Source organism: Oncorhynchus nerka, linkage group LG27, assembly GCF_034236695.1.
Source record: "Oncorhynchus nerka isolate Pitt River linkage group LG27, Oner_Uvic_2.0, whole genome shotgun sequence".
NCBI lineage: Eukaryota > Metazoa > Chordata > Actinopteri > Salmoniformes > Salmonidae > Oncorhynchus > Oncorhynchus nerka.
In genome coordinates this window covers 65,746,325-65,772,323 of record NC_088422.1, presented here as the reverse complement: position 1 = coordinate 65,772,323, position 25,999 = coordinate 65,746,325, and the positions used below count along the sequence as shown (strand labels likewise).

The following is a 25,999-nucleotide window of genomic DNA, read 5'->3' as shown; positions in this document are numbered from 1 at the left end:
AAACTTACTGTACAAGGGGCTATTATGTTCCCATGCAAGCAAAAGAGGGGGATGAAAACGGAAGAGCGAATGAGTTAGAGTGTAAACATCCTATCCAACAATAACGTAAAACAGTTCCACAGCCAACCTCAAACCACAGTCAAATACCAAAAAGAGCAGTGAAATGTGGTTTAATAGTTGACAAAAATGTATTTAATTAAATTACTTATAGAATGTTAAGTATCATGTCCTAGCAACTGCCTTCTTTGAACAGGAAAGTTCACCGTTTAAGGCAGAGAGATGGACCTGATACAACTAAGCACAATGAGGTAAAGTCCCATTTGAAAGGTTATAATGACTCAGAGTAGAGGTCACATTTCAATAATTTTAACAACTTTGTTCCTGGTGCAAATCATCATGTGACAACATCTCATGTTCTTAAAACACATCCAACAAGTGGACAGGATGAAATGACCTTTCATTGCTTAGGTCATATTATCAGTGACTGATACTTCATTGAGTCCCCCCCCCCCCCCCCCCAAAAGGAAAAAATCTAACAATTGGCTACAATACATTCCAGTTTGAGCCAAACTGACTTCTATCTGTGAGGTCCCCTCGTTGAGTCACCAATGAGTCAGATTAAGTAACAGTCAGGACCCTGCTCTTTCTCTTTGCAGTCACAAGACAGCAGTACTGAAAAGCATGAGTCACCAGTTAAGTGGACAAGCAACGCTTCTCAAGTGAGCCTTAGTGGTTAATAAAGCCATAGCTCCCATGCTGCACAGCCTGGAGAAGGGAGGGCGTTAACACAGTCTTAGAAACAGCAGATCTCAATCAGTACAAAAACAAAGGACTTAGCACAGTCTTTCAGCAGAGTCTGCGCAAGCACACACACAGATCGTTTCTGTTGTATTGTTTGAAACACTTGGCACAACAACAAAAAAGACGGACACAGTAAATACACACATCTCCAACTCTCCTCCCCTTCCAAATATCCAAGAAGACCAGTCGTTCAGAGCGATACGAGTCTGGATCGCACCGTCTCAGTCTGGTGAAAGGGAACCAGGCAGCTAGCCCAGGATGAAACCAGGGAGGGATATCCAGAGGGTTTGAGGTGAGGTCTCTCTGTGAGAGAGGAGAATGGGTGATGGTAGTTAGAGGCTGCTAAGATAAGTCCTCTCTTAGTGCCTCTTCCTCCAGTATTCAGTGTACCTCGCTGTTGGAAGGCAGCAGTGGGGACTGGGAGGGCACAACGATCTTATAGGGTAAATTGTCTTTGATGAGCATCTTCCTGGTGGCGGTGACCAGGCGGGAGTAGTTATCAGGGTTGTACTCGGAGGCTCCACGCCGGGTATAGAGCAGGGGCAGGTTGTCTTCACGGGACAGGAAGAGAGGGGGCCGTCGCTGGCCCTCTCCATCCTTCAGGGAGTCGGGTAGCGGCTTGCGCTTGCTCTCCGGCAGCAGCATGATGGACAGCACCGAGAGGACGGCGAAGGAGGCGAAGATGACGTGGTGGAGGAAGAAACCCCTGTTGTTCTGGAGCTCCATCATAGAGGAGGCAGCCATCCCCATACAGCCAGACGCAAGCACCAGCCCCAGACAACCACCACTGAGGCAGAGGGAGAGAGAGGGTCAGGAGAGATATAGAGCTCACTAACATTGTCAAGGGCACCTGACCCAGCATTCTGAGAGTAGACATAAGACTCACCGGACTACGGTGGGCATGACCTCACTGGCGAAGAATGCACTGAGCATGGCCAGGGCCTGGGAGAAGAGGAGCCCCAGCACAGACAGCACCAACACCAGCACTCCGCAAAGATCTAGAGAAGGACAAGTACACATCTTTCTGATGACTCACTAAACTAGGCAAACTAGGAAACAGGCAATTTAAAAGAAAATTGACCTGAAATAACCTGAAAAAATCTAATGGCCAATCAGAATCATAACAGTGACATCGTTATGAATGAGGTCATTGTGGAAAACCTATGGCTACTGTACGAGGAGAAGAGTTACTAATGAACCATGTACAGGGGAGAGAAGACCGTATGAGACCCTGTATTGGTGCACTTAAAGAAAATGTGTGTATAGAAATAGTAAAGCAACGTAGTATCATGATCATAGAAATAAAGCAGGTTAAACCTACACTGTGTGAGGGCCAGCAGCAGCAGCGAGGACAGGCCGGTAATAATGGCAGACAGAAGCAGGATACCACGGCGACCAAAGAGGTTGACGGACAGGCAGAGGAAGATACATCCCAGAGCTCCAGTCACCACACGCAGGAAGTAACTAAAGTAGAAGTTGTGGGAGTAGCTGTGAAGGTTCCTGATGAAACAGTACTGGATGCCTGTGCCTATGAACCTGGAGGAGGAGAATTCGGAAAGGTTAGGTCCTTGGCCCAAAACATGAAACTTACTCTGTCCAAACTGTACTGTTAAAAGCAGCTGCGGTAAATGGTAACATTACCATTCCTCGTGGCTGTATTGTTCAGTGGGGGGAGTCATATAGAAGGTCATACAAGCTGTGTTAGCTCCTAACTCACATAGTAAAGCTAAGGATGAGGCAGTTCCTCCAGATCACTCGGGTGGAATGCAACTCCAGGACTGAGTGGTAGCAAGGCTGGGTATAATCTGGGTACTCCGCATCGATCTCTACCGAGAAGAAAAGGCGAGGGAGGGAGAGAAGGAGAGATATGAGCCTGCATTCACACTGCCAATACCAAAGCCAAAGGGCACTTGACCCAAACGCTGTTCACTTGGTACAAACATATAACCCACATTCCATAGGGAATCTCTCTCCTCAGAACCAGTGCCAGTAAATCACACTAAATGGAACCATTCAGTCGGACTAGAAGTTAAGAGCGTTGGGCCAGTAACCGAAAGGTCTCTGGTTCGAATCCCTGTGCCGACTAGTTGGAAAATCTGCCGGTGTGTCCTTGAGCAAGGCAATTAACCCTGATTGCTCCTGTAAGTCACTCTGGATAAGAGCATCTGATAAATTACCAAAATATAAAATGTCATGGGTCTTGATTTGGACTAAGGTAATTCCAGTTCGCGATTTAGTACACTACGGTCGCATTGAAATGTCCAACAAACAAAGAGCTCTTATCGTGACTACCACAGGAGAGCACAGGTGTTGGATGCTCTCACTCATTAAGTGACTGGCTGCCTGTGAAAGGCTGGGGCTGTGAAAGAGCTCAGTTGTCTACCAGGCACACTTCTGAACCATCTCAGAAATGTCCAATGCTACGTGTACCTCAAACAAAGTTCACTAATATTGGATATGAGGGAATGCTGTGAGTGGACTGGATGGGTTGTCTGTTAGGTGTTGCTGTGCTGATTGTGGATAAGTGAAAACCAATAACCTAACATATGGGGAAACCTGGGTCGTTTGGATTTATCGCCCAAAGCATTAGTTTACCTCTCTAACAATGCAGCTACAACGTTAAGATAAAAAAAATTGGTTTGGGTGCCAGGCAGGTATTAACCCTGCTGAAAGGAAGAGAATAGGATAGAGAGAGTACAGCTAGCACACACACACACACACGCAGAAGAGGCTGCCTAGAGTGTAGCCTGTTTGCCAGGTATCCTCTGTCTCCACTGGCACACCACAGGGGTAACCCAACCAATAATACCTCACACAACAATAAGGATTAGAGCGACTCATAGGTAACCGACTATAGAGAACCCAGTCATCAACAAATGATTTGCAATACTCTGTGTTAGTTCCCAGAGTGAAGAGTGAATGGGTGTATGAAATTGTGTGGGTGTAGACAAAACAAAAAAAGGGCTTAAAAAAAGTACCTAAGTCTCTAAGGACAGAAAACCATAGGAACCAATATAAATCTAGTTCAATCAATAATCCCATATAATAAACAATCTCAAATGCACACTCTGTTGAACACCACTGTCACAAATATGTCCTGAAAGCAATAGTAGGCCAGCAGTACTGAACATACTATGGCGTGCAGCGCAACAAAAATAAAATAAATCAGCTCCAGTGTGAAGCAACTGGAGCGAAAGAGGGCTATGTCTTAGCTATAAACTCTAGGCTTTCAGTTGCACTCGTCTGCCAGTCTGGTTTGTTGGTTTATTTGTCAACGCTTCGCAACAATGTTGCTACTAATCCATGCGATCAATGACAAAAGCGGTCCCAACAGATTCAAAACACGACATTGAGCGGTAACACCGGCGATCGATTTAAACACTTTACGAACTAAGCACGCTGAAAATAAACACGACTTCTGCAAAGAGATTCACACAGTCAAAACTACCGCGTCAACCCGACAGCTCTCACAGAGCGGAAGAGTCATTTTCATTTCCTCCTTCCTGACTGCTGATGCGCTCTTAAAAATGGCAACACACGGTAAAGGCTCCGTGCAGGATTTCGCCGCAACCGATTACACTACCAAAGGCAGCAGACATTATTCATTGACACAGACCAGCTAAAAGGGTCAGGATAGGGTGGGGGATGATGATACCTGAGAGCAGGTTCTCAGCAGGGTAGATGTCCTCATTGAGATAGACTCTGTTTCTGGTGGAGAAGATCTGGAGACACCTCTTAGCCTGGTGGATCTGACCTGTGGCCAGAAGCCAGCGTGGAGACTCAGGAAACACTGATGGACAACTGAGGGGGATACGAGAAAACAGGAATAGAAAAACACACGTCTCTTTCTCCATCCATGACACTCTCTCTACTTCCTGTCCTTCCACAAAAATGCATAATAATTATAACACACATCCCTCTTTCTCTATCCATGCCTTTAGATGTTCTGTCCCATGACATAAACAATATACACTATACCAGGGGTGGGCAAACTTTTTGGTTCGAGGGCCACATCGGCCACATTTTTTGGGGGGACCAATTGTTTGTTCAAGTCAATTTGCGGGGGCCTCCATAGTTGCGCAGCAGTCTAAGGGACTGCATCACAGTGCTTGAGGCGTCATTACAGACCCGGGTTCGATCCCAGGCTGTGTCACAGCTTGTCGTGACTGGGAGACCCATGAGGCGGCGCACAATTGGCCCAGCGCCGTCCGGGTTAGGGGAGGGTCTGGTAGGCCAAGATTTCCGCTCTAGTGACTCCTGTGGCGGGCCGGGCGAATGCACGCTGACACGGTCACCAGCTGTCCACGGTGTTTCCTCCGACACATTGGTGCGGCTGGTTTACGTGTTAAGTGGGCATTGTGTCAAGAAGCAGTGCTGCTTGGCTGGGTTGTGTTTCGGAGGACACGCGGCTCTCGACTTTCGCCTCTTCCGAGTCCATACGGGTGTTGCAGCGATGGGACAAGACTAACTACCAATTGGATATCTGATAGGTGAGAATTGTCTGTTAATTGAATGATTTGAATATTCCGCCCTGAAACATATCATTGTATTGTATTGATTATAATGTATGAAATCATAATCAATAAATGTGTAGTCCTAGTCAGAATTAGGGTGAAACAATATGCCTTTATGGTATTCTAAACACAAGACTGTCTGAGCTTGGTGCCGACCTGACTAGAGATTTGTGAGAGGACGGGGAGTACGTCTCAAGGACAAAGTCACTATCTCTGTCGGCTGGGTAGTGAGACAGACAGTGTGTGCGTAGCAGGACATGTGTGTGCGTATGTATGTGTGGGCGTATGATTGTGCGTATGTATGTGTGGGCGTATGTTTGTGTGTGCGTATGTTTGTGTGTGCGTATGTTTGTGTGTATGTGTGTGCGTATGTGTGTGTATATGTGTGTGCGTGCGTATGTTTGTGTGTATGTGTGCGTATGTTTGTGTGTATGTGTGGGCGTGAGAATTGATTTGTATTCTTGACTTCAGAACGTTCCCGTGAATAAACATTTAACTTTGGTAGACTGGGCCTCTGTCTGTTTCCTTTTCTATCAGTATCTTACAAATCCTGATATAACAGACTAAGGGTAACTTCATTGAATTGGTAAATGAACAGGAGTATAGAATTCTCCTGACAATATCACAAAATTTATGAGAAAAAAAACACACAAAAAACAACAATTGTAAAAATAAAAAATGGTCTCGCGGGCTGGATTGAAGTACCCGGTGAGCCGTACTTTGCCTCCCCTTGCACTATACCGGGTTTACACAAAAAAAATGCTTATAACAGACTCACCACCAATAGGAGAGCAACAGGAGCAGTGGCAAGGTTGCCACTGCTTGAAGAACTGGCCAATCACGACAGAGCACCGCCAGCCCTGGCAACAAGAGCTCTGCCACGACGGCAAAGAAACCACTGACCATTTCAACCATGAGACGATGGGAAGGGTCACACAGCTCCAGTCCTGGAGAACACACAAAGGGAGATGCAGAGAGGATGAAGGAAGGAGATAGAGGAAAGAGAGAAAGAAAATGCAAATAGTAGCCTGACTGACCGTAAAACTATTTGTGACCATTAGTGTGGTGTGAAATTCCTCTCTACTTTGACCTAAACTCCAATGCCCTAGTTCTCCTCCTTCAAAACCCCTCACAGAGAAAACAAAGGAAAAAAAATACACATTTTCTTCCACTATGTTCTGTCCTGCTATTGTTCCCCCACTCCCCATTTGAAGAACTCTCTGGCAGTAGATCACTGAGAGGCAGTCCTCCAGAATACAGCCTAAAACCAAAATTTAACCAGTGACCTTAGAGGAATGTAAGAAGAGCAAATGTGTGTGTGGGTGTGTTAAAGACTGCGGTGGGCCTCCTTCTCAGGCTGTATCTAGCACCATTACTCCCACACACAGAAGGGTCTTAAAAACACATGGAGCACTGCTTGACCGCTTTCACTCAGCAAAGAACACACCATTTCACACAATTAGCTCACAATCACAGGAAGGTTACAGCAAGAAAACTCCCTGCCTGTGCCATTAAACCCCTACAACTCATCCAGAACGCCGCAGCCCGTCTGGTGTTCAACCTTCCCAAGTTGAAGTCACCCCGCTCCTCCGCTCTCTCCACTGGCTTCCAGTTGAAGCTCGCATCCGCTACAAGACCATGGTGCTTGCCTACGGAGCTGTGAGGGGAACGGCACCTCAGTACCTCCAGGCTCTGATCAGGCCCTACACCCAAACAAGGGCACTGCGTTCATCCACCTCTGGCCTGCTCGCCTCCCTACCACTGAGGAAGTACAGTTCCCGCGCAGCCCAGTCAAAACTGTTCGCTGCTCTGGCCCCCCAATGGTGGAACAAACTCCCTCACGACGCCAGGACAGCGGAGTCAATCACCACCTTCCGGAGACACCTGAAACCCCACCTCTTTCAGGAATACCTAGGATAGGATAAAGTAATCCTTCTCACCCCCCCCCCTTAAAAGATTTAGATGCACTATTGTAAAGTGGCTGTTCCACTGGATGTCTTAAGGTGAACGCACCAATTTGTAAGTCGCTCTGGATAAGAGCGTCTGCTAAATGACTTAAATGTAAATGTAAATGTAAGAAAACCCCAAACCCCTAACAATGGAACAACACTGGGGAAGGGACGACTCTTGGTCTAGGGATGGTCTAGCCCAGAGAGCCTTGAGTTACCTCACACTCAAGCCATCTCTGAGAGAGGGAGGGGGTGTAAAGGGGGAAGGAGAGAGTCAGTGAATAAGTAATGCTCAGCTTGGCTCCAGGTTGTTTTTTTATTTGATTTATTTATCCGTTATTTTACCAGGTAAGTTGACTGAGAACACGGTCTCATTTGCAGCAACGACCTGGGGTATAGTTACAGGGGAGAGGAGGGGAATTAATGAGCCAATTGTAAACTGGGGATTATTAGGTGACCATGATGGTTTGAGGGCCAGATTGGGAATTTAGCCAGGACACCAGGGTTAACACCCCTACTCTTACGATAAGTGCCATGGGATCTTTAATGACCTCAGAGAGTCAGGACACCCGTTTAACGTCCCATCCGACATGCTCTTTGAACCCTAATAAGACAGCAGTGCAACAAGATGGCACCCGGTGACCCGGGTATGCGACCACCACTTCGACACAGTCAACCCCTAACCTGTCACCCTCCCCTATCCCTTAAACATCCCCCAATCACTTTTTCCTCCAGTGATCCTTGATGTTTATTGGCAACAGAGGGAAACCCCCAAGTGAGGAATCCAGAGGCTAGGGATTGGTGTGGGATCATGGGACATAAGGTAAGGACTTTCTAACCCCCATAGCAGCAAGAGGGCTATGGTCAACCTGGAAGTAACAAACATAAATCTGGGACATTCCAAATAGTATGGCACGTTTCGTATGGTATTTATTCATTTGTGGCTATCCATCATCCATTTCGTATGATATGTTACGAATTGCAATTCGTACAATATGTTACGAATCCCAATTTGTTGTAGCTAATGTTAGCTAGGTGGCTAACTCTAGCTGGGTTTGGAGTTAAGGTTAGGGGAAGGGTTAGCTAACATGCTAAGTTGCAAAGTAGCTTAAAAAATAGAAAGTAGCTGAAAATGTGAAAATCAAATGTTGTCAGTGATGAGATTCAAACACACAATCTTTGGGTTGCTAGATGTTAGGCGTTCGCGTTATATGCCTAGTCCACCCATCCACACTGCTTTTGTTTGCCTTCTGTCTTATGTAACCATATCAAACATAACATACTCATTTGAGTGTCTCCGATTTACTTATACGATGTTATGTTGAGTCTATGAGACCAGGTTGCTATGGGAAGTAATGGGGGAATGCCACACAGCCTCTTTTCGTTCTTTCTTTTTTACAACGTCAATATGTATTTGTTCTCAATGTGTTGACGTGAAACTGGTAACAGTTGAGAAAAAAGTCAATAGTTGGAAGAGTTGCAGAGTTAATTGAAAATAATTCCATTGTTGATTAGATACTTTTTCATCAGACTATTTTCTCTTTAACCATATGGACAATATTGACACACAAAAAATGTAAACTATATATGAATACAGTTATCCAAGTATAAATGACCAGAGTTACGATAGATTACCAAAATGACTGAAGATTCCCGTAACTTTGGTATATTACCAGTAGCTTTGCAGTACTTTTAGAAGAGTGCAAATGAAATGTAGTGGCAGCAAATTGTCTCAGTTCCATTGACTTCTATGCAATATTGATGTGATTGATTAATCTGTGTGCGCTATTGATTAAAGTAGAACAAGCTAATCAATTTCAGTCTGGAGTGACCGTTTGGTAACTGTTGATGGGTGAGCAGTTAAGGTACTAATTTAGCAAAATACAATGAACAAAAATATAAATGCAACTTCAAATATTCTACTGAGTTAGTTAATATAAGGAAATCAGTCAAAAATAATAATAATTAGGCCCTATTCTATGGATTTCACATGGGAATACAGATATGCATATTTTGGTTACAGATACCCGAAGAAAAACATTAAAAGTAGGGGCATGGATCAATATCTGGTGTGACCATCATTTGCCTCATGCAACGCGACATCTCCTTCGCATGGAGTTGATCAGGCTGTTGATTGTGGCCTGTGGAATGTTGTCCCACTCCTCTTCAATGGCTCTGTGAAGTTGCTGGATATTGGCAGGAACTGGAACAAGCTCTCACACACATTGATCCAGAGCATTCCAAACATGCTCAACATGTGACATGTCTGGTGAGTATGCAAGCCATGTGGAACATTTTCAGCTTCCAGGCATTGTGTACAGATTCTTGCGACATGGGGCCATGCATTATCATGCTGAAACAGGAGGTGATGGAGGCGGGTGAATGGCACGACAATGGGCCTCAAAATCTCGCCACAGTACCTCTGTGCATTCAAATTGCCATCGATAAAATGCAATTGCTTTCCTTGTACGTAGCTTATGCCTGCCCATACCATAACCCCCACCGCCAACATGGGGCACTCTGTTCACAAAGTTGACATCAGCAAATCGCTCGCCCAAGCAACGCCATACACTCAGTCTGCCATCTGCCCCGTACAGTTGAAACCGGGATTCATCCTTGAAGAGCACACTTCTCCAGCATGACAGTGGCCATCGAAGGTGAGCATTTGGCAAGAGCTCTGGTGGACATTTCTGCAGTCAGCATGCCAATTGCACTCTCCCTTAAAACTAGAGATATCTGTAACATTGTGTTGTGTGACATTTTAGAGTTTCCTTTTATTGTCCCCAGCACAAGGTGCACCTGAGCACATGCTATTTAATCAGCTTCTTGATATGCCACATCTGTCAGGTGGATGGATTATCTTGGCAAAGGATAAATGCTCACTAACAGGGATGTAAACAAATTTGTGCACACAATTTTAGAGAAGTAAGGTTTTTGTAGCTATGGAAGATAGATTTTATTTCAGCTTATGAAACCAACACTTTACATGTTGCATTTATATTTTTGTTCAGTATATAAGTGACGTGTGTATAGGGAGCATTTAAAAAAAATCTATTGTCTTCAACATCAGAACTTATTTCAGCATATTGATATGAATTTGGACATTTAAAACCGGTGTTTTGACACCATGACAACAGGAAGCAGCAACAGTATTTTTCTCAACTTATGTTTTAGTAATATAAACTCAGCAAAAAAAAGAAACGTCCTCTCACTGCCAACTGTGTTTATTCTCAGCAAACTTAACGTGTAAATATTTGTATGAACATAACAAGATTCAACAACTGAGACATAAACTGAACAAGTTACACAGACATGTGACTAACATAAATGGAATAATGTGTTCCTGAATAAAGGGGGGTCAAAATCAAAAGTAACAATCAGCATCTGCATTAAGTACTGCAGTGCATCTCCTCCTCATGGACTGCACCAGATTTGCCAGTTCTTGCTGTGAGATGTTACCCCACTCTTACACTAAGGTACCTGCAAGTTCCTGGACATTTCTGGGGGGAAAGGCCCTAGCCCTCACCCTCCGATCCAAAAGGTCCCAGACGTGCTCAATGGGATTGAGATCCGGGCTTCTCGCTGGCCATGGCAGAACACTGACATTCCTGTCTTGCAGGAAATCACGCACAGAACGAGCAGTATGGCTGGTGGCATTGTCATGCTGGAGGGTCATGTCAGGATGTGCCTGCAGGAAGGGTACCATGAGGGAGGAGGATGTCTTCCCTGTTACGCACAGCGTTGAGATTTCCTGCAATGACAACAAGCTCATTTCTATGATGCTGTGAATACACCGCCCCAGACCATGACGGACCCTCCACCTCCAAATCGATCCCGCTCCAGAGTACAGGCCTCGGTGTAACGCTCATTCCTTAGACGATAAAAGCGAATCCAACCATCACCCCTGGTGAGACAAAACTGTGACTCTTCAGTGAAGAGCACTTTTTGCTAGCCCTGTCTGGTCCAGCGACGGTGGGTTTGTGCCCATACGTTGTTGCCGGGTGATGTCTGGTGAGGACCTGCCTTACAACAGGCCTACAAGCCCTCAGTCCAGCCTCTCTCAGCCTATTGCAGATAGTCTGAGTACTGATGGAGGGATTGTGCGTTCCTGGTGTAAATCGGGTAGTTGTTGTTACCATCCGCTACCTTATTTTATTATTATTTATTTCACCTTTATTTAACCAGGTAGGCTAGTTGAGAACAAGTTCTCATTTACAACTGCGACCTGGCCAAGATAAAGCACAGCAGTTCGACACATACAACAACACAGAGTTACACATGGAATATACAAAAATACAGTCAATAATACAGTAGAAAAAAATCTAAGTCTATATACAGTGAGTACAAATGAGGTAAGAAGGGAGGTAAAGGCAATAAATAGGCCATAGTGGTGATGTAATTACAACATAGCACTTAAACACTGGAATGGTAGATGTGCAAAAGATGAATGTGCAAGTAGAGATAATGGGGTGCAAAGGAGCAAGATAAATAAATAAATACAGTATAGGGATGGGGTAGTTGAATTTGCTGTTTACAGATGGGCTATGTACAGGTGCAGTGATATGTGAGCTGCTCTGGCAGCTGGTGAGGGAGACATGACTCTCCAGCTTCAGTGATTTTTGCAGTTCGTTCCAGTCATTGGCAGCAGAGAATGGGGCCTGTCCCGCAAGTGTGATGTTTGGATGTACCAATCCTGTGCAGGTGGTTGTTACACGTGGTCTGCCACTGCGAGGATGATCAGCTGTCCGTCCTGTCACCCTGTAGGGCTGTCTTAGGAATCTCACAGTACGGACATTGCAATTTATTGCCCTGGCCACATCTGCAGTCCTCATGCCTCCTTGCAGCATGCCTAAGGCACATTCACACAGATGAGCAGGGAGCCTGGGCATCTTTCTTTTGGTGGTTTTTAGAGTCCTTTTTAGTGTCCTAAGTGTTCATAACTGTGACCTTAATTGCCTACCGCCTGTAAGCTGTTAGTGTCTTAACGATCGTTCCACAGGTACATGTTCATTAATTGTTTATGGTTCATTGAACAAGCATGGGAAACAGTGTTTAAACCCTTTACAATGAAGATCTGTGAAGTTATTTGGATTTTAATCATTATATTTGAAAGACAGGGTCCTGAAAAAGGGACCTTTTTTTTTTGTCGAGTTTACATGGTACTTATAATTTTTTAACATATTTCTACTTAAATCAGATAAAAACTACCGAATGAACCCAAAAATGTGCTAGGATTGATTGATTTTGATGATATTAGTGAAATTGTGAGAATGAGTTCGTCCTGGCTTTCCATAGATCATTGTCCCTACACAACGCTAAGGGAAGCACTTTGTGTGGGAGCTTTTGATATATGGGTTTGGTCTATAGTTATCCAACAGATGTTAGCCACTGACACACTTCTGAGTGAGCAGTAATAAAAACTGCTATTAAATATATTTAAATATATTTTGCCGACTGCTTTAATTCAGCTAAACAAAGTCGGATGTAGAACTCCCACCTGAGCTGTCCAGAATACAGAAATCTACAATATGATCCACATGACCATTTCACAAATGATATTACATTTTGAAGAGGAAACGTGATTACATTTCACAGAAATACACTGCGCTGACGTAAGAACAATACCAGTAACTGCCCTAGGCTTGGGCGGTATACCGTATACAGGGGTATACCGTTTACCGGGGTATTTAGAAATAGCCACAGGAGGCTTTTTTAATACTGTCAAGTTTTTCAATACATTTGTAGCTTTTTAAGTAAATACCTGCAGTCAACTGTTGCAATACTTTAGGAAATAAAGCAGACCGCGTTCTTCATTTCACCTTTCACATTACGAAGCTTACCGCAGTTCCCCAGAACAGTTGAGCCAGTTAAGTGTTTGTTTGTAAATTGCACAGCGGGGAAAAGCAGGAGCAGTTGAGTTTAGCTGTGAATTGACAGGGGTCGTGTTTCATATTTAAAGTCAACAGTTTTTTTGCTTCAATAGTGATCAGGGCCGTGCAACTACTAACTAAACCACTACTGTTTTCTTTCACAGAAAATACATTTGTGCAACACATTCAGAAAGTGCGCAACACTATTTGGCTGGCAGCCACACAAGTGAATGAGCTTACAATGAAAAAGCACATTTTTTTTTGCTTGAAGTTTTTTACTTGAAGTTAATATTACATTTTACCAGAGAAAAGTAGACGACTACACCGAGAAAAGTACAGGAGAAAAGCAGCTCCACAGTCAGAGCGCTGTCTGCTGATAGAACTCCCATTGGTGAATTCCCAGAGTGGGAAAGTGCAACTGAAGCACAAAATGTGTCTGATACAGAGCAAAAATTACAATAAGAAGCATTTTAGATCTGCGTTTACAAAAAAACGCAGCAAGATATTTCTTATGCATTTTATATTTATTTTCTGGGTGAAAAACGCTTGCATTTTGCATTAACGCAACCCTCAAATTTACACTTGCTAGTTATCTACGTAAATGGCTGAATGAATAAGGAGACGGGGCATCATATAGTGTTAGCTTTCTTCTGTGTTTGGAAAGTCAAAAGCCCTTTGGATGAATTATCTGTACAGCTTCCCCTGCCATCATGGACAGTTGCTGCTTTGTGTGATGCATTATTGTCTGTACCTTCTTGCCCTTTGTGCTGTTGTCTGTGCCCAATAATGTTTGTACCCATGTTTTGTGATGCTACAATGTTGTGCTGCTACCATGCAGTGTTGTATGTTTTTATGCAGTGTTGTCTCTTGTCATGTGTGTTTTGTCTGATATTTTTATTTAATTTAAACTGCCCCATTAAGTGTGTACTCAGGAGTGAGCGGTATTAGTAGGGTGAGTCAAGTGTACTTACTGGCGAGGTAAGAGGAGAGGAAGACCCCAGCCAACATGGCGCCCTGAGACAGGCGTAGCAGCAGAAACACTACAGGGCTGTTGGACAGACACACAGCTACTCCTAACAGACCGGACAGAGACACAGACAGCAGGAAGCCCTGTCGACGACCCAACCTGAACAGAGAAAAGACAGTTAGAGACACATAGCTTCCCATGCACACATATTAAACATTCATAACAGCCTAATACCATCAATAACATAAACATTAAATATGTGTGGTGAAATTAATACAATTGTAGTTTACAATTATACAAAAATACAACAGAAACATCACGCACACACACACAAAATGCAGAAGTGTAGCTACCAGTCACACACTGTGCCCAGGAGGACATATCCCACAATCCACCCTGTCATGAAGCAGATGTGCTGCAGAGGAATCTTCCAGTAGTCAACACACACTAGGTTCCACTGTGGAGCAGAGAGAGAGAGAGAGCGAGATGGTGAGTCATTCCACCTCAAAAAGAACAATAAAGAGGATTGACACCCACCATCTCAGATTATTCTGAAATAGTTTATGTAGTTAGAAAAATATAAGATAGTGGCCTCCTAAGTGGGAGGCCACAATCCGGGTTAGATCCCGGGCTGTGTTGCAGCCGGCCACAACCGGGAGACCCATGAGGCGGCGCACAATTGGCTTAGCGTCGTTCGGGTTAGGGGAGGGTTTGGGATGTCCCTGGCCCATCACGCTCTAGCGACTCCTTGTGCTGTACGGTGTTGGTACAGATGGTTTCCGGGTTAAGCGAGCAGTGTCAAGAAGCAGTGCGGCTTGGCAGGGTCGTTTTTCGGAGGACGCATGGCTCTCGACCTTCGCGTCTCCCGAGTCTGTAAGGGAGTTGCGGCGATGGGACAAGACTAACTACCAATTGGATAACATGAAATTGGGGAGAAAAAAATGGGGTAAAATGTTTTTTTTAAATAAAATAGATAAGCATTCCTGAAACATTATTTGTTGAAATATAATTGATTTGACCCAAATTCACCATTTTAAATGTACAGGATTCATATAGTAACTATTTAGTTGCAATCAATTAGCTTAATTTCTCAGAGATACAATTATTTTCAACAAAATAATGTTTCAGGAAGGCTAATTTTATCTGTTCCTAACTACAGAAACGATTTCAGAACAATCTGAGATGGCGGGTGTCATGGCTTGCTGAAATAACATGGATAACATGGAATGACCCTTTTGCCACATAGTTAGGAATGAGGTAAAAGAGCCAAGTCAATGGAGCCACTGAAATAATGACATAATGGGTGGCCTATTTCTTCGTCCAAGATTGCATTACCAGGGTAGAGACATTCCAGGGACAGATTGAGCATACCCTATTTTTAAGGACTGTCAATAAACATGTTTGGAAAATGTTTGAGACTGTTTGAAACTGTATCTCCATTATCCCTTATTATTATATAAGTGAGAATTTTAGGCCAGTGGCACACACACACACACAAACACACACACATACACACTTGAGGGCAATGGAAATCCTTGTACGAAGGAGGAGGAATTCAGCTGTGTGATAGATATCATCTCCTGATTGAATAAGAGTGACTGCAGATAGGTTTATCACATTAGAGCCACTGCACTGTTTGGTTTCCAGTGCCTTCCACCATTCTTCACCCTACTCTAACACTTTCTTTCTTCCTCCCTCCCCCATCTAATAATTTCATTTGCTCCTTTTCCCTCCCTTGCTTCATCTCTTGATCTGTCGTTATCATCCCACCCGTTAAAAATCAGGGGGGGGGGGGGGGGGGCTGGTTGCCAGGGAAACATGCGCGAGAAAATACACCACATCAGGACTACTGTCTGCCTTGTTGGATTCCTGTACAGCCGGCACACACTCTCTCTCACACACACACCAGTATTTGCCTTGTGTCTGAACATTTGAGTAACTGCTGATACTTCTGTTTACCAAGATCTCGTTCCAGTATTTGCAGTGGGATGGGCCTGCCCCTTTTTTGATATTATAATAGCTGGTGAGGTTTGTCCAGGTGCAATAAGTCAACATTTAGTTAACTTTTCCCAAGACGCAAAACAGGACAGCGTTAGAGAGCACACAGTCTGAAATAAGAATATAGGCCTAGTTGTAAAAAATATGAAAAGGGTTCCCTTAGAGCCAAATAAATTCAGTTGAACTCGAGTGTTCCTTGGTTATGAGATGGCTAAGGGTCAGTACAGAAAGATGAATGCTCATCCTAGACTGACCCCTCTCATGTGCTCTGTTGAGGACATATCTTCCCAGGAACTCCATCAGGGTGGAAGAACACGGTTGTCCCTGCATTTCCTGTTGTGCTGCTATCATCACATAATCACACATTCACCCATATTTCATGGCTCTGCACAGCAGTTTCGTTATGTAATTAACAGACTAATGTGATCTGATAAATAGTGCTAATAGGATTTTGTGTTGTTGAAATCTGGTAATCAAATTCAGCACATAACCAAAACACCATGTATCCTAGAGTTACAAACTCTAAAGCATGTTAACCAACAGCAGACTAGGACTAACAGGGCATGTGCCGTGTCATATATTGACGTTATCTAGTAGGCCTATTGATGACCAACTCTAGCCCCAGCAGTCTGTCTGGGACAAGCTCAATTAACACAAATGGGAATTAAAAAGTTGCAAACCCCGAAGTGATAGGCTAAACCCAAATGTACTTTGAGTAGCCGACTTTGAATGGATGAATAGCATTCGACAGGGCTTGGCAAAGATATTTACACATTAGCCTGAAAAGGCGGCTACTTGTAAACCAAATCAGGTAAGGTAAATGCGTCGTCATAAAAACATCACTAGCACACGAATGATTGCTAATCTGGCAAAAGCACAAACTCTCCTAAAACAACCACAAACCATCGAATCCAAGTATATATTTGTTTACCTCTGTCACGTAGTTGCTCTGAAGCGCCGCAGCTTGGTCGTACTCCCATCCTCTCGTACATGGCACCATCTCCTTTGGAATGCTGTCTATGAAGTTGGAGACGTTTCTAGGGTACTTATAAAGTTTACAGTGACTCAGTCCAGAACCATTCACCCACGGTATGGCAAAATTGAGATACCCTTGTCTGGAATAATTACTGAAAAGAAAACCCGAAGGTAAAAGGGTCGGGTCGGGTTTACAGTGGTACGACCCGGGAATCAGGGTGTAAAAAACGTCGCAACAAAGATTCAGCATCACAGCAAAATTCGGAAACCAGCTGAATATGGAAACAATTCTGTTATATCGTCCATATCCACCGATTTTGGTATAAATCTTCGTTTCAAAGTCCATTGTTAGAGACAATGCCGAGACAGCTGTTAGTCAGTAGTGTTGGACATCCACACACACCGCTGGGCATGGCAGGATAGGTTAGATGAGATAGCACAACTCCAGCCAAGTGGGCAGGTCGGTGAGTAACCGAAGTGTCATTGGTGGGAAGTCTATCTGCTCGTAGATCAGTGTTTGTACGCACTGTGGCCTAGGCCTATTTCGCACTGACAGATCGACATATTTCTTAACTTTATTTAGAGGATGATTTCAAATGGTTACCTTCTTCATATCTGGCTCATAAGTAACCTACTATAAATACTTCTGTGTCAACAAATATAATGGCATCTACCTACTGGTCATATTGCATGGCAAAAAATAGGCCTGCTATACCCACAGGTCTTTAAGTTTTTCTCAAAAGTCAAAACGCCTCATGATCATAGATCTAAATATCAGCCTAAACACACACTTTTCCAGGCGTCCTCCTGCTGGCCAAGCAAAAGATAAGAGCCAGTGTTTCCGCTACCTCTGTATAGACCGTTTTCTAATTGGTTTCAGTTGACCACTTTGGTGCCACAGAAGCCTGAATGTTGGGATTAAATATAGGGATGAAATTAAAATGTAAATTAAATCTGGTGCAACACATCCCTTCTCATACTCAGACTGATGATTTGTTGTACATTGTTCCTGCCAAATAAAGTATACATAGATGTAAAGTGTGACACACGTGTACACTGATTGGTATTCTATCAACTTAACTTGCCTGTGATAAATGTGCTAACCAATCTTAATTAATAAAAATGAACAGTTTCTAAAGTTCCTCATTTGGCTCAGAAACTGTGTGCGTGTGTTGGCATGGTGCTAAAATAGATGTGCCCATCTCCCGAATGACACAAGTTATATTTAAGAGTGTATGAATGACACAAGGCATATTTAAGAGTGTATGAATGACACAAGGCATATTTAAGAGTGTATGAATGACACAAGGCATATTTAAGAGTGTATGAATGACACAAGGCATATTTAAGAGTGTATGAATGACACAAGGCATATTTAAGAGTGTATGAATGACACAAGGCATATTTAAGAGTGTATGAATGACACAAGGCATATTTAAGAGTGTATGAATGACACAAGGCATATTTAAGAGTGTATGAATGACACAAGGCATATTTAAGAGTGTATGAATGACACAAGGCATATTTAAGAGTGTATGAATGACACAAGGCATATTTAAGAGTGTATGAATGACACAAGGCATATTTAAGAGTGTATGAATGACACAAGGCATATTTAAGAGTGTATGAATGACACAAGGCATATTTAAGAGTGTATGAATGACACAAGGCATATTTAAGAGTGTATGAATGACACAAGGCATATTTAAGAGTGTATGAATGACACAAGGCATATTTAAGAGTGTCTGAATGACACAAGGCATATTTAAGAGTGTCTGAATGACAACTGCTAGCTAGCCAGCTAGCCCCCGAATAGCAGCACTGTAGAAACTATCACACTCAACGGAACGACTTGATTAGTGTAGTGTCAACAACGCAGCCACTGCCAGCTAGCCTACAAAGTCAACAACGCAGCCACTGCCAGCTAGCCTACTTCAGCAGTACTGTATCATTTTAATCATTTTAGTCAATAAGATTCTTGCTACGTAAGCTTAACTTTCTGAACATTCGAGACGTGTAGTCCACTTGTCATTCCAATCTCCTTTGCATTAGCGTAGCCTCTTCTGTAGCCTGTCAACTATGTGTGTCTATCCCTGTTCTCTCCTCTCTGCACAGACCATACAAACGCTCCACACCGCGTGGCCGCGGCCACCCTAATCTGGTGGTCCCAGCGCGCACGACCCACGTGGAGTTCCAGGTCTCCGGTAGCCTCTGGAACTGCCGATCTGCGGCCAACAAGGCAGAGTTCATCTCAGCCTATGCCTCCCTCCAGTCCCTCAATTTCTTGGCACTGACGGAAACATGGATCACCACAGATAACACTGCTACTCCTACTGCTCTCTCTTCGTCCGCCCACGTGTTCTCGCACACCCCGAGAGCTTCTGGTCAGCGGGGTGGTGGCACCGGGATCCTCATCTCTCCCAAGTGGTCATTCTCTCTTTCTCCCCTTACCCATCTGTCTATCGCCTCCTTTGAATTCCATGCTGTCACAGTTACCAGCCCTTTCAAGCTTAACATCCTTATCATTTATCGCCCTCCAGGTTCCCTCGGAGAGTTCATCAATGAGCTTGATGCCTTGATAAGCTCCTTTCCTGAGGACGGCTCACCTCTCACAGTTCTGGGCGACTTTAACCTCCCTACGTCTACCTTTGACTCATTCCTCTCTGCCTCCTTCTTTCCACTCCTCTCCTCTTTTGACCTCACCCTCTCACCTTCCCCCTACTCACAAGGCAGGCAATACGCTCGACCTCATCTTTACTAGATGCTGTTCTTCCACTAACCTCATTGCAACTCCCCTCCAAGTTTCCGACCACTACCTTGTATCCTTTTCCCTCTCGCTCTCATCCAACACTTCCCACACTGCCCCTACTCGGATGGTATCGCGCCGTCCCAACCTTCGCTCTCTCTCCCCCGCTACTCTCTCCTCTTCCATCCTATCATCTCTTCCCTCTGCTCAAACCTTCTCCAACCTATCTCCTGATTCTGCCTCCTCAACCCTCCTCTCCTCCCTTTCTGCATCCTTTGACTCTCTATGTCCCCTATCCTCCAGGCCGGCTCGGTCCTCCCCTCCCGCTCCGTGGCTCGACGACTCATTGCGAGCTCACAGAACAAGGCTCCGGGCAGCCGAGCGGAAATGGAGGAAAACTCGCCTCCCTGCGGACCTGGCATCCTTTCACTCCTCCTCTCTACATTTTCCTCTTCTGTCTCTGCTGCTAAAGCCACTTTCTACCACTCTAAATTCCAAGCATCTGCCTCTAACCCTAGGAAGCTCTTTGCCACCTTCTCCTCCCTCCTGAATCCTCCCCCCCGCCCCGCAGATGACTTCGTCAACCATTTTGAAAAGAAGGTCGACGACATCCGATCCTCGTTTGCTAAGTCAAACGACACCGTTGGTTCTGCTCACACTGCCCTACCCTGTGCTCTGACCTCTTTCTCCCTCTCTCTCCAGATGAAATCTCGCGTCTTGTGACGGCCGGCCGCCCAACAACCTGCCCGCTTGACCCTATCCCCTCCTCTCTTCTCCAGACCATTTCCGGAGACCTTCTCCCTTACCTCACCTCGCTCATCAACTCATCCCTGACCGCTGGCTACGTCCCTTCTGTCTTCAAGAGAGCGAGAGTTGCACCCCTTCTGAAAAAACCTACACTCGATCCCTCCGATGTCAACAACTACAGACCAGTATCCCTTCTTTCTTTTCTCTCCAAAACTCTTGAACGTGCCGTCCTTGGCCAGCTCTCCGCTATCTCTCTCAGAATGACCTTCTTGATCCAAATCAGTCAGGTTTCAAGACTAGTCATTCAACTGAGACTGCTCTTCTCTGTATCACGGAGGCGCTCCGCACTGCTAAAGCTAACTCTCTCTCCTCTGCTCTCATCCTTCTAGACCTATCGGCTGCCTTCGATACTGTGAACCATCAGATCCTCCTCTCCACCCTCTCCGAGTTGGGCATCTCCGGCGCGGCCCACGCTTGGATTGCGTCCTACCTGACAGGTCGCTCCTACCAGGTGGCGTGGCGAGAATCTGTCTCCTCACCACGTGCTCTCACCACTGGTGTCCCCCAGGGCTCTGTTCTAGGCCCTCTCTTATTCTCGCTATACACCAAGTCACTTGGCTCTGTCATAACATCACATGGTCTCTCCTATCATTGCTATGCAGACGACACACAATTAATCTTCTCCTTTCCCCCTTCTGATGACCAGGTGGCGAATCGCATCTCTGGCAGACATATCAGTGTGGATGACGGATCACCACCTCAAGCTGAACCTCGGCAAGACGGAGCTGCTCTTCCTCCCGGGGAAGGACTGCCCGTTCCATGATCTCGCCATCACGGTTGACAACTCCATTGTGTCCTCCTCCCAGAGCGCTAAGAACCTTGGCGTGATCCTGGACAACACCCTGTCGTTCTCAACTAACATCAAGGCGGTGGCCCGTTCCTGTAGGTTCATGCTCTACAACATCCGCAGAGTACGACCCTGCCTCACACAGGAAGCGGCGCAGGTCCTAATCCAGGCACTTGTCATCTCCCGTCTGGATTACTGCAACTCGCTGTTGGCTGGGCTCCCTGCCTGTGCCATTAAACCCCTACAACTCATCCAGAACGCCGCAGCCCGTCTGGTGTTCAACCTTCCCAAGTTCTCTCACGTCACCCCGCTCCCTCCACTGGCTTCCAGTTGAAGCTCGCATCCGCTACAAGACCATGGTGCTTGCCTACGGAGCTGTGAGGGGAACGGCACCTCAGTACCTCCAGGCTCTGATCAGGCCCTACACCCAAACAAGGGCACTGCGTTCATCCACCTCTGGCCTGCTCGCCTCCCTACCACTGAGGAAGTACAGTTCCTGCGCAGCCCAGTCAAAACTGTTCGCTGCTCTGGCCCCCCAATGGTGGAACAAACTCCCTCACGACGCCAGGACAGCGGAGTCAATCACCACCTTCCGGAGACACCTGAAAACCCACCTCTAAGGAATACCTAGGATAGGATAAAGTAATCCTTCTCACCCCCCCCTTAAAAGATTTAGATGCACTATTGTAAAGTGGCTGTTCCACTGGATGTCATAAGGTGAACGCACCAATTTGTAAGTCGCTCTGGATAAGAGCGTCTGCTAAATGACTTAAATGTAAATGTACAAGGCATATTTAAGAGTGTATGAATGACACAAGACATATTTAAGAGTGTCTGAGGACAAAGTAAAAGCAGAACAGGAAATATTTCAACATTTTATTTACGAACATAATCTCTGAGGAACAACAGCAGTTCTCGCGCTCTCTGTACATGCAACTGTAGAAAATAACAATTTAGAATTTTTCTTATCAGTTTAGTCTTTTTTAATTTTCTCGCCTTTGTTTTTGCAGGAAATCAACACAGCTAGAGGTGAAAGTACTGGATCTTTTACAGCACTGACGATAGCATCAACAAACCCCTCCCCCCATAGCTGCTCCAACAATATGTACACAATCCAACTACATTGTACAAATAAAAAAAGTGACGTTGTTACATCACCTGCAGCGAGCGCACTGTCTCGTTGCTGTTAGAACCCCACATTCTACGCAAGTTTAGACTAGTACAAAGAGGAGGGTGCAAAACGTCCTGGGATATTTATTTACAATTATGTACAATGTCTCCAACGCATTACAGGAGGAAAATTTACACAGCGGAGACCTTTAACTGAAACATACCACAGGTGTCAGAAAGATAATAAATAGGTTATTTGTCACCATTTAAAGAGTAGTTCTCCATGCTTTATTAGTCATTTCCCATTCTAATGAATCAGCTACTGTCTTGTTCAATAAAGGAAACTAGAAAAAGGCTTGAAATTGTGATTCTATTATGTAAAATAACAGTATGTCCAGTTAAATATTAAATGAACACTCAGATGGACACAGTAGAGGTAACTTGTTGCAGACTGATGAGGTCACAGGGTAATCTAGGGCATGGCCAAGTGGTTCACAGTAGGGGGGAGAAGGGAATGAGACCTGTGTACATTTCCTCATATGAATGATTCTTCACTGGTGTGGCTTGGAAATAATATTTGGATGTGTGTATGAGACACCGGTGTCTCGACAAAAATCACAGGGGATGTTGTCTTGATCAACCAAATGTAGAATTTTTTTTTGAATGAAAAAAATTTTTTGAATGGTTAAAACTATTGCTCTGTATGTTTGCTGCAAGCTTTGAATTCCACTAATTAGCCATCACAATTTCAAGCCTTTGTGGTTCAATAAATGATGAAATAAAGAAATCAAGGCAGGGCTCAAACCGTTAAGGTGAGAGAGACGAAACCGAAACACACTTGATGTCTTGTAAACAATATTGAGGGTGTGGAGTTGCGGTATACATTCTGCTCATAAGAAGTGATTGACATGCCACTGGTGTTTTAGGCTTCGTACAGAAGAAAAAACCCAAGAGAAAAAGACAACACAACACACTCTGATCTAAAACACGAGAGGATTCTGTTGACAAAACTCCCTCTCCCCCGCAGAAAAAGCACTAAAAAACAAAATCAAATAAAGAAAATTGAGGGCTTAAATCAAACTGCTGAAGTCTACATAACGCTGACTACCTGTGCTATGACATTTATTTATGCGTTTACTGCCTTATGACTAGATTTTCCTCTTTCAAAATGTCCAGGACTACAACTAGTCAACTGCCCGTACACTGGAGTAGCAACACCCATTGCACTTGAATAGACACCTCATACACAGCTATGTTGAAAGTGTGTACATAACGTCACAAAATGTCACTTGATATTGCCATTAGGATGAATGTTCAGATCACAGACTCAATCTTTTTTTGGACCAACCAAAAATAAGGAAACAATCAATTCTCACAAATCAATATTCCAATTGGATAAAAAACATTTTTTTCTTAACTATCACTTTTGCACCATTCTTCCCCCCTTTATGTACGAGTTAACTTAGTCTGCTTTTTGGTTCATAATTGTCTAGGCCTTACTCTTAGCATGGTAAACAACACAATAGAGCAAAGTATGATGGCCTACTGAATATGAATCAAACGGAACATTAAAACTTCCTGATACCCCTGACAAATACCTACACTTGGTACACTTGAGAAGCTAAAGTGAAACAAACTACCTGCCTGTTAATATCACCATCCACCAAATAGTTCTGAATAAACTATGATGAAACTTGCTTTTAGAGTGATTAGTCATAAAAAGGATTATTGACTAACAAAAAAGGAATTTGATTAAAAGGCTAATTAAAAAAATCTCATTCATGGGCATGTAAGTCAAAACTAGTTCTTTTAAAATCAAAGAAACAAATGACCACAGAGGAGTATGATCTTTACTTTGGCTCCACCCTTTGAGTATTCGAAGAGCAGCACCTTATACTGTAAACTTATCTCCACTACTGTACAAAACTAGATAAATAGAGGGGGTCCATACTTGCGAACATTAGAAAAAGTTTGAGTTTAAACTTTCTCTGTCTCAAAATATGCATCAGCCAATTCAAATCGCTGACATAGTTGTATTTGACAAGGCTATGTTAGCTGTTGCACATTACATAACCTGGCACATTTAGCCCTATGCTAGCCTGACCAGTTGGCAGTGATTATTTCCTGTAACAAATTGTAACAAATTCCTATCAAAGATATCAGACTTCACATCCACCAACCAATGGCATTACTTAATATATATCAACTTGTCCACCAGAGGGAATATTTTAAGCTTCCAAATTCAAGGTTTACATTTGTTCAACTTGGTCTGTAAAGTATAGCGTCCCAATATTGCATAACACATCCTTGACTATGCTGCTACTAGCTACAAATGTTGGACAAAATTAAAAAGGCATGTTTTCGCATATATGACAAAATCACAAGTTTATGCTTATCCGTTTCACACACATCCATGTGCTTTTATGGGGAAAAAAATATAAAAGGGTCATTTAAGTTTATCGTACATTGGCCCCAAAAAGTCCGACCGTTATGGTCTTGTCAAATAGCCGTCATGTACCCCTACTACCATCGCAGCGAGGAGTCATATGCTGATAAGGAAATTAGAGGCCCCTTCATGTCAAGCTTTTTTGTTGAAGGTCCAATGGCAACATTTTTCTCTCAATATCTGTGTATCAATTAAGTACCCTACTGTGATTGTCAAAAATAAATAGCTTCTCCAGCAAGAACTTTGATAGGACTGTCTGGGAGTGGTCAGAGGGGCCTTATGGGAGGGATGCGTCACCTGAAAACAAAATTGGCAGAGGGGCAAACTCTGTTATTGGTCTATTACACTTACATTCACCAGGCAGTCTAAAAAAACACCAGCCAAACCAGCTGAAAAACAGCTCTTACACTAAAAGTGCATTATAATTTTGATCATATCTGTATTCCAACCTGTGTGGAAATCTATATAAAGCAATGGAAAAAAACTTTAGTGGTCCTCAAAGCTCGATTCAAATAACTAATATGTGATGATGTGGATGATTTTTATAATGCATATAAAATGTTGTAGCCTAAATAAGAAAATAAGTGGTGATTCTGGTCGAACAGTAAAGTTATACTATGCTATTATATTTGGTGTGTTAGGCCTATGTAGAATACTAATGAATCATTAAGTGATCTTGCGAGACATTGATTCAGCTTTGATCTAAACTTTATTCAAATTCTTAAGTCTATTGACGTACCTGTGCAACAAATCTAATTAACCTAAAAAAAAATCCCAATAAAAATCTGTCAATTTGAGCTAGAGATATGTTGTTTGGCATGGGATGCATCTCAATCCACCACATCCACCCATGTCGGCCTTCCGTATCTGCTGTGGAAAGTGGCAGAGCTGTTTGTCAGACCAAGAGACATTTTGAAAATCAGTCTTCTCACAAAAATGTCTGTAACTTCCAAACGGTTGGCCTACAAACTAATATGACCACACTATGGGAAGATGAGACTATTAAGAACACGATGGGGTTTTAGTTTT

General features: G+C 43.9%; 1 protein-coding gene across 1 annotated transcript; it reads right to left on the bottom strand.

The window, feature by feature from the left end:
• Window positions 1–510: 510 nt before the first annotated feature.
• On the bottom strand, window positions 511–18,964 carry LOC115112164 (putative solute carrier family 22 member 31). The gene is made up of 9 exons (XM_029639010.2): window positions 17,031–18,964; window positions 14,455–14,558; window positions 14,106–14,260; window positions 6,094–6,262; window positions 4,457–4,602; window positions 2,519–2,627; window positions 2,123–2,337; window positions 1,688–1,799; window positions 511–1,588 (listed from the first exon to the last, which is right to left on the bottom strand). The coding sequence occupies exons 1-9, from the start codon at window positions 17,418–17,420 to the stop codon at window positions 1,183–1,185; spliced, it is 1,806 nt and encodes a 601-aa protein (XP_029494870.1). The 5' UTR covers window positions 17,421–18,964; the 3' UTR covers window positions 511–1,182.
• Window positions 18,965–25,999: the final 7,035 nt, after the last annotated feature.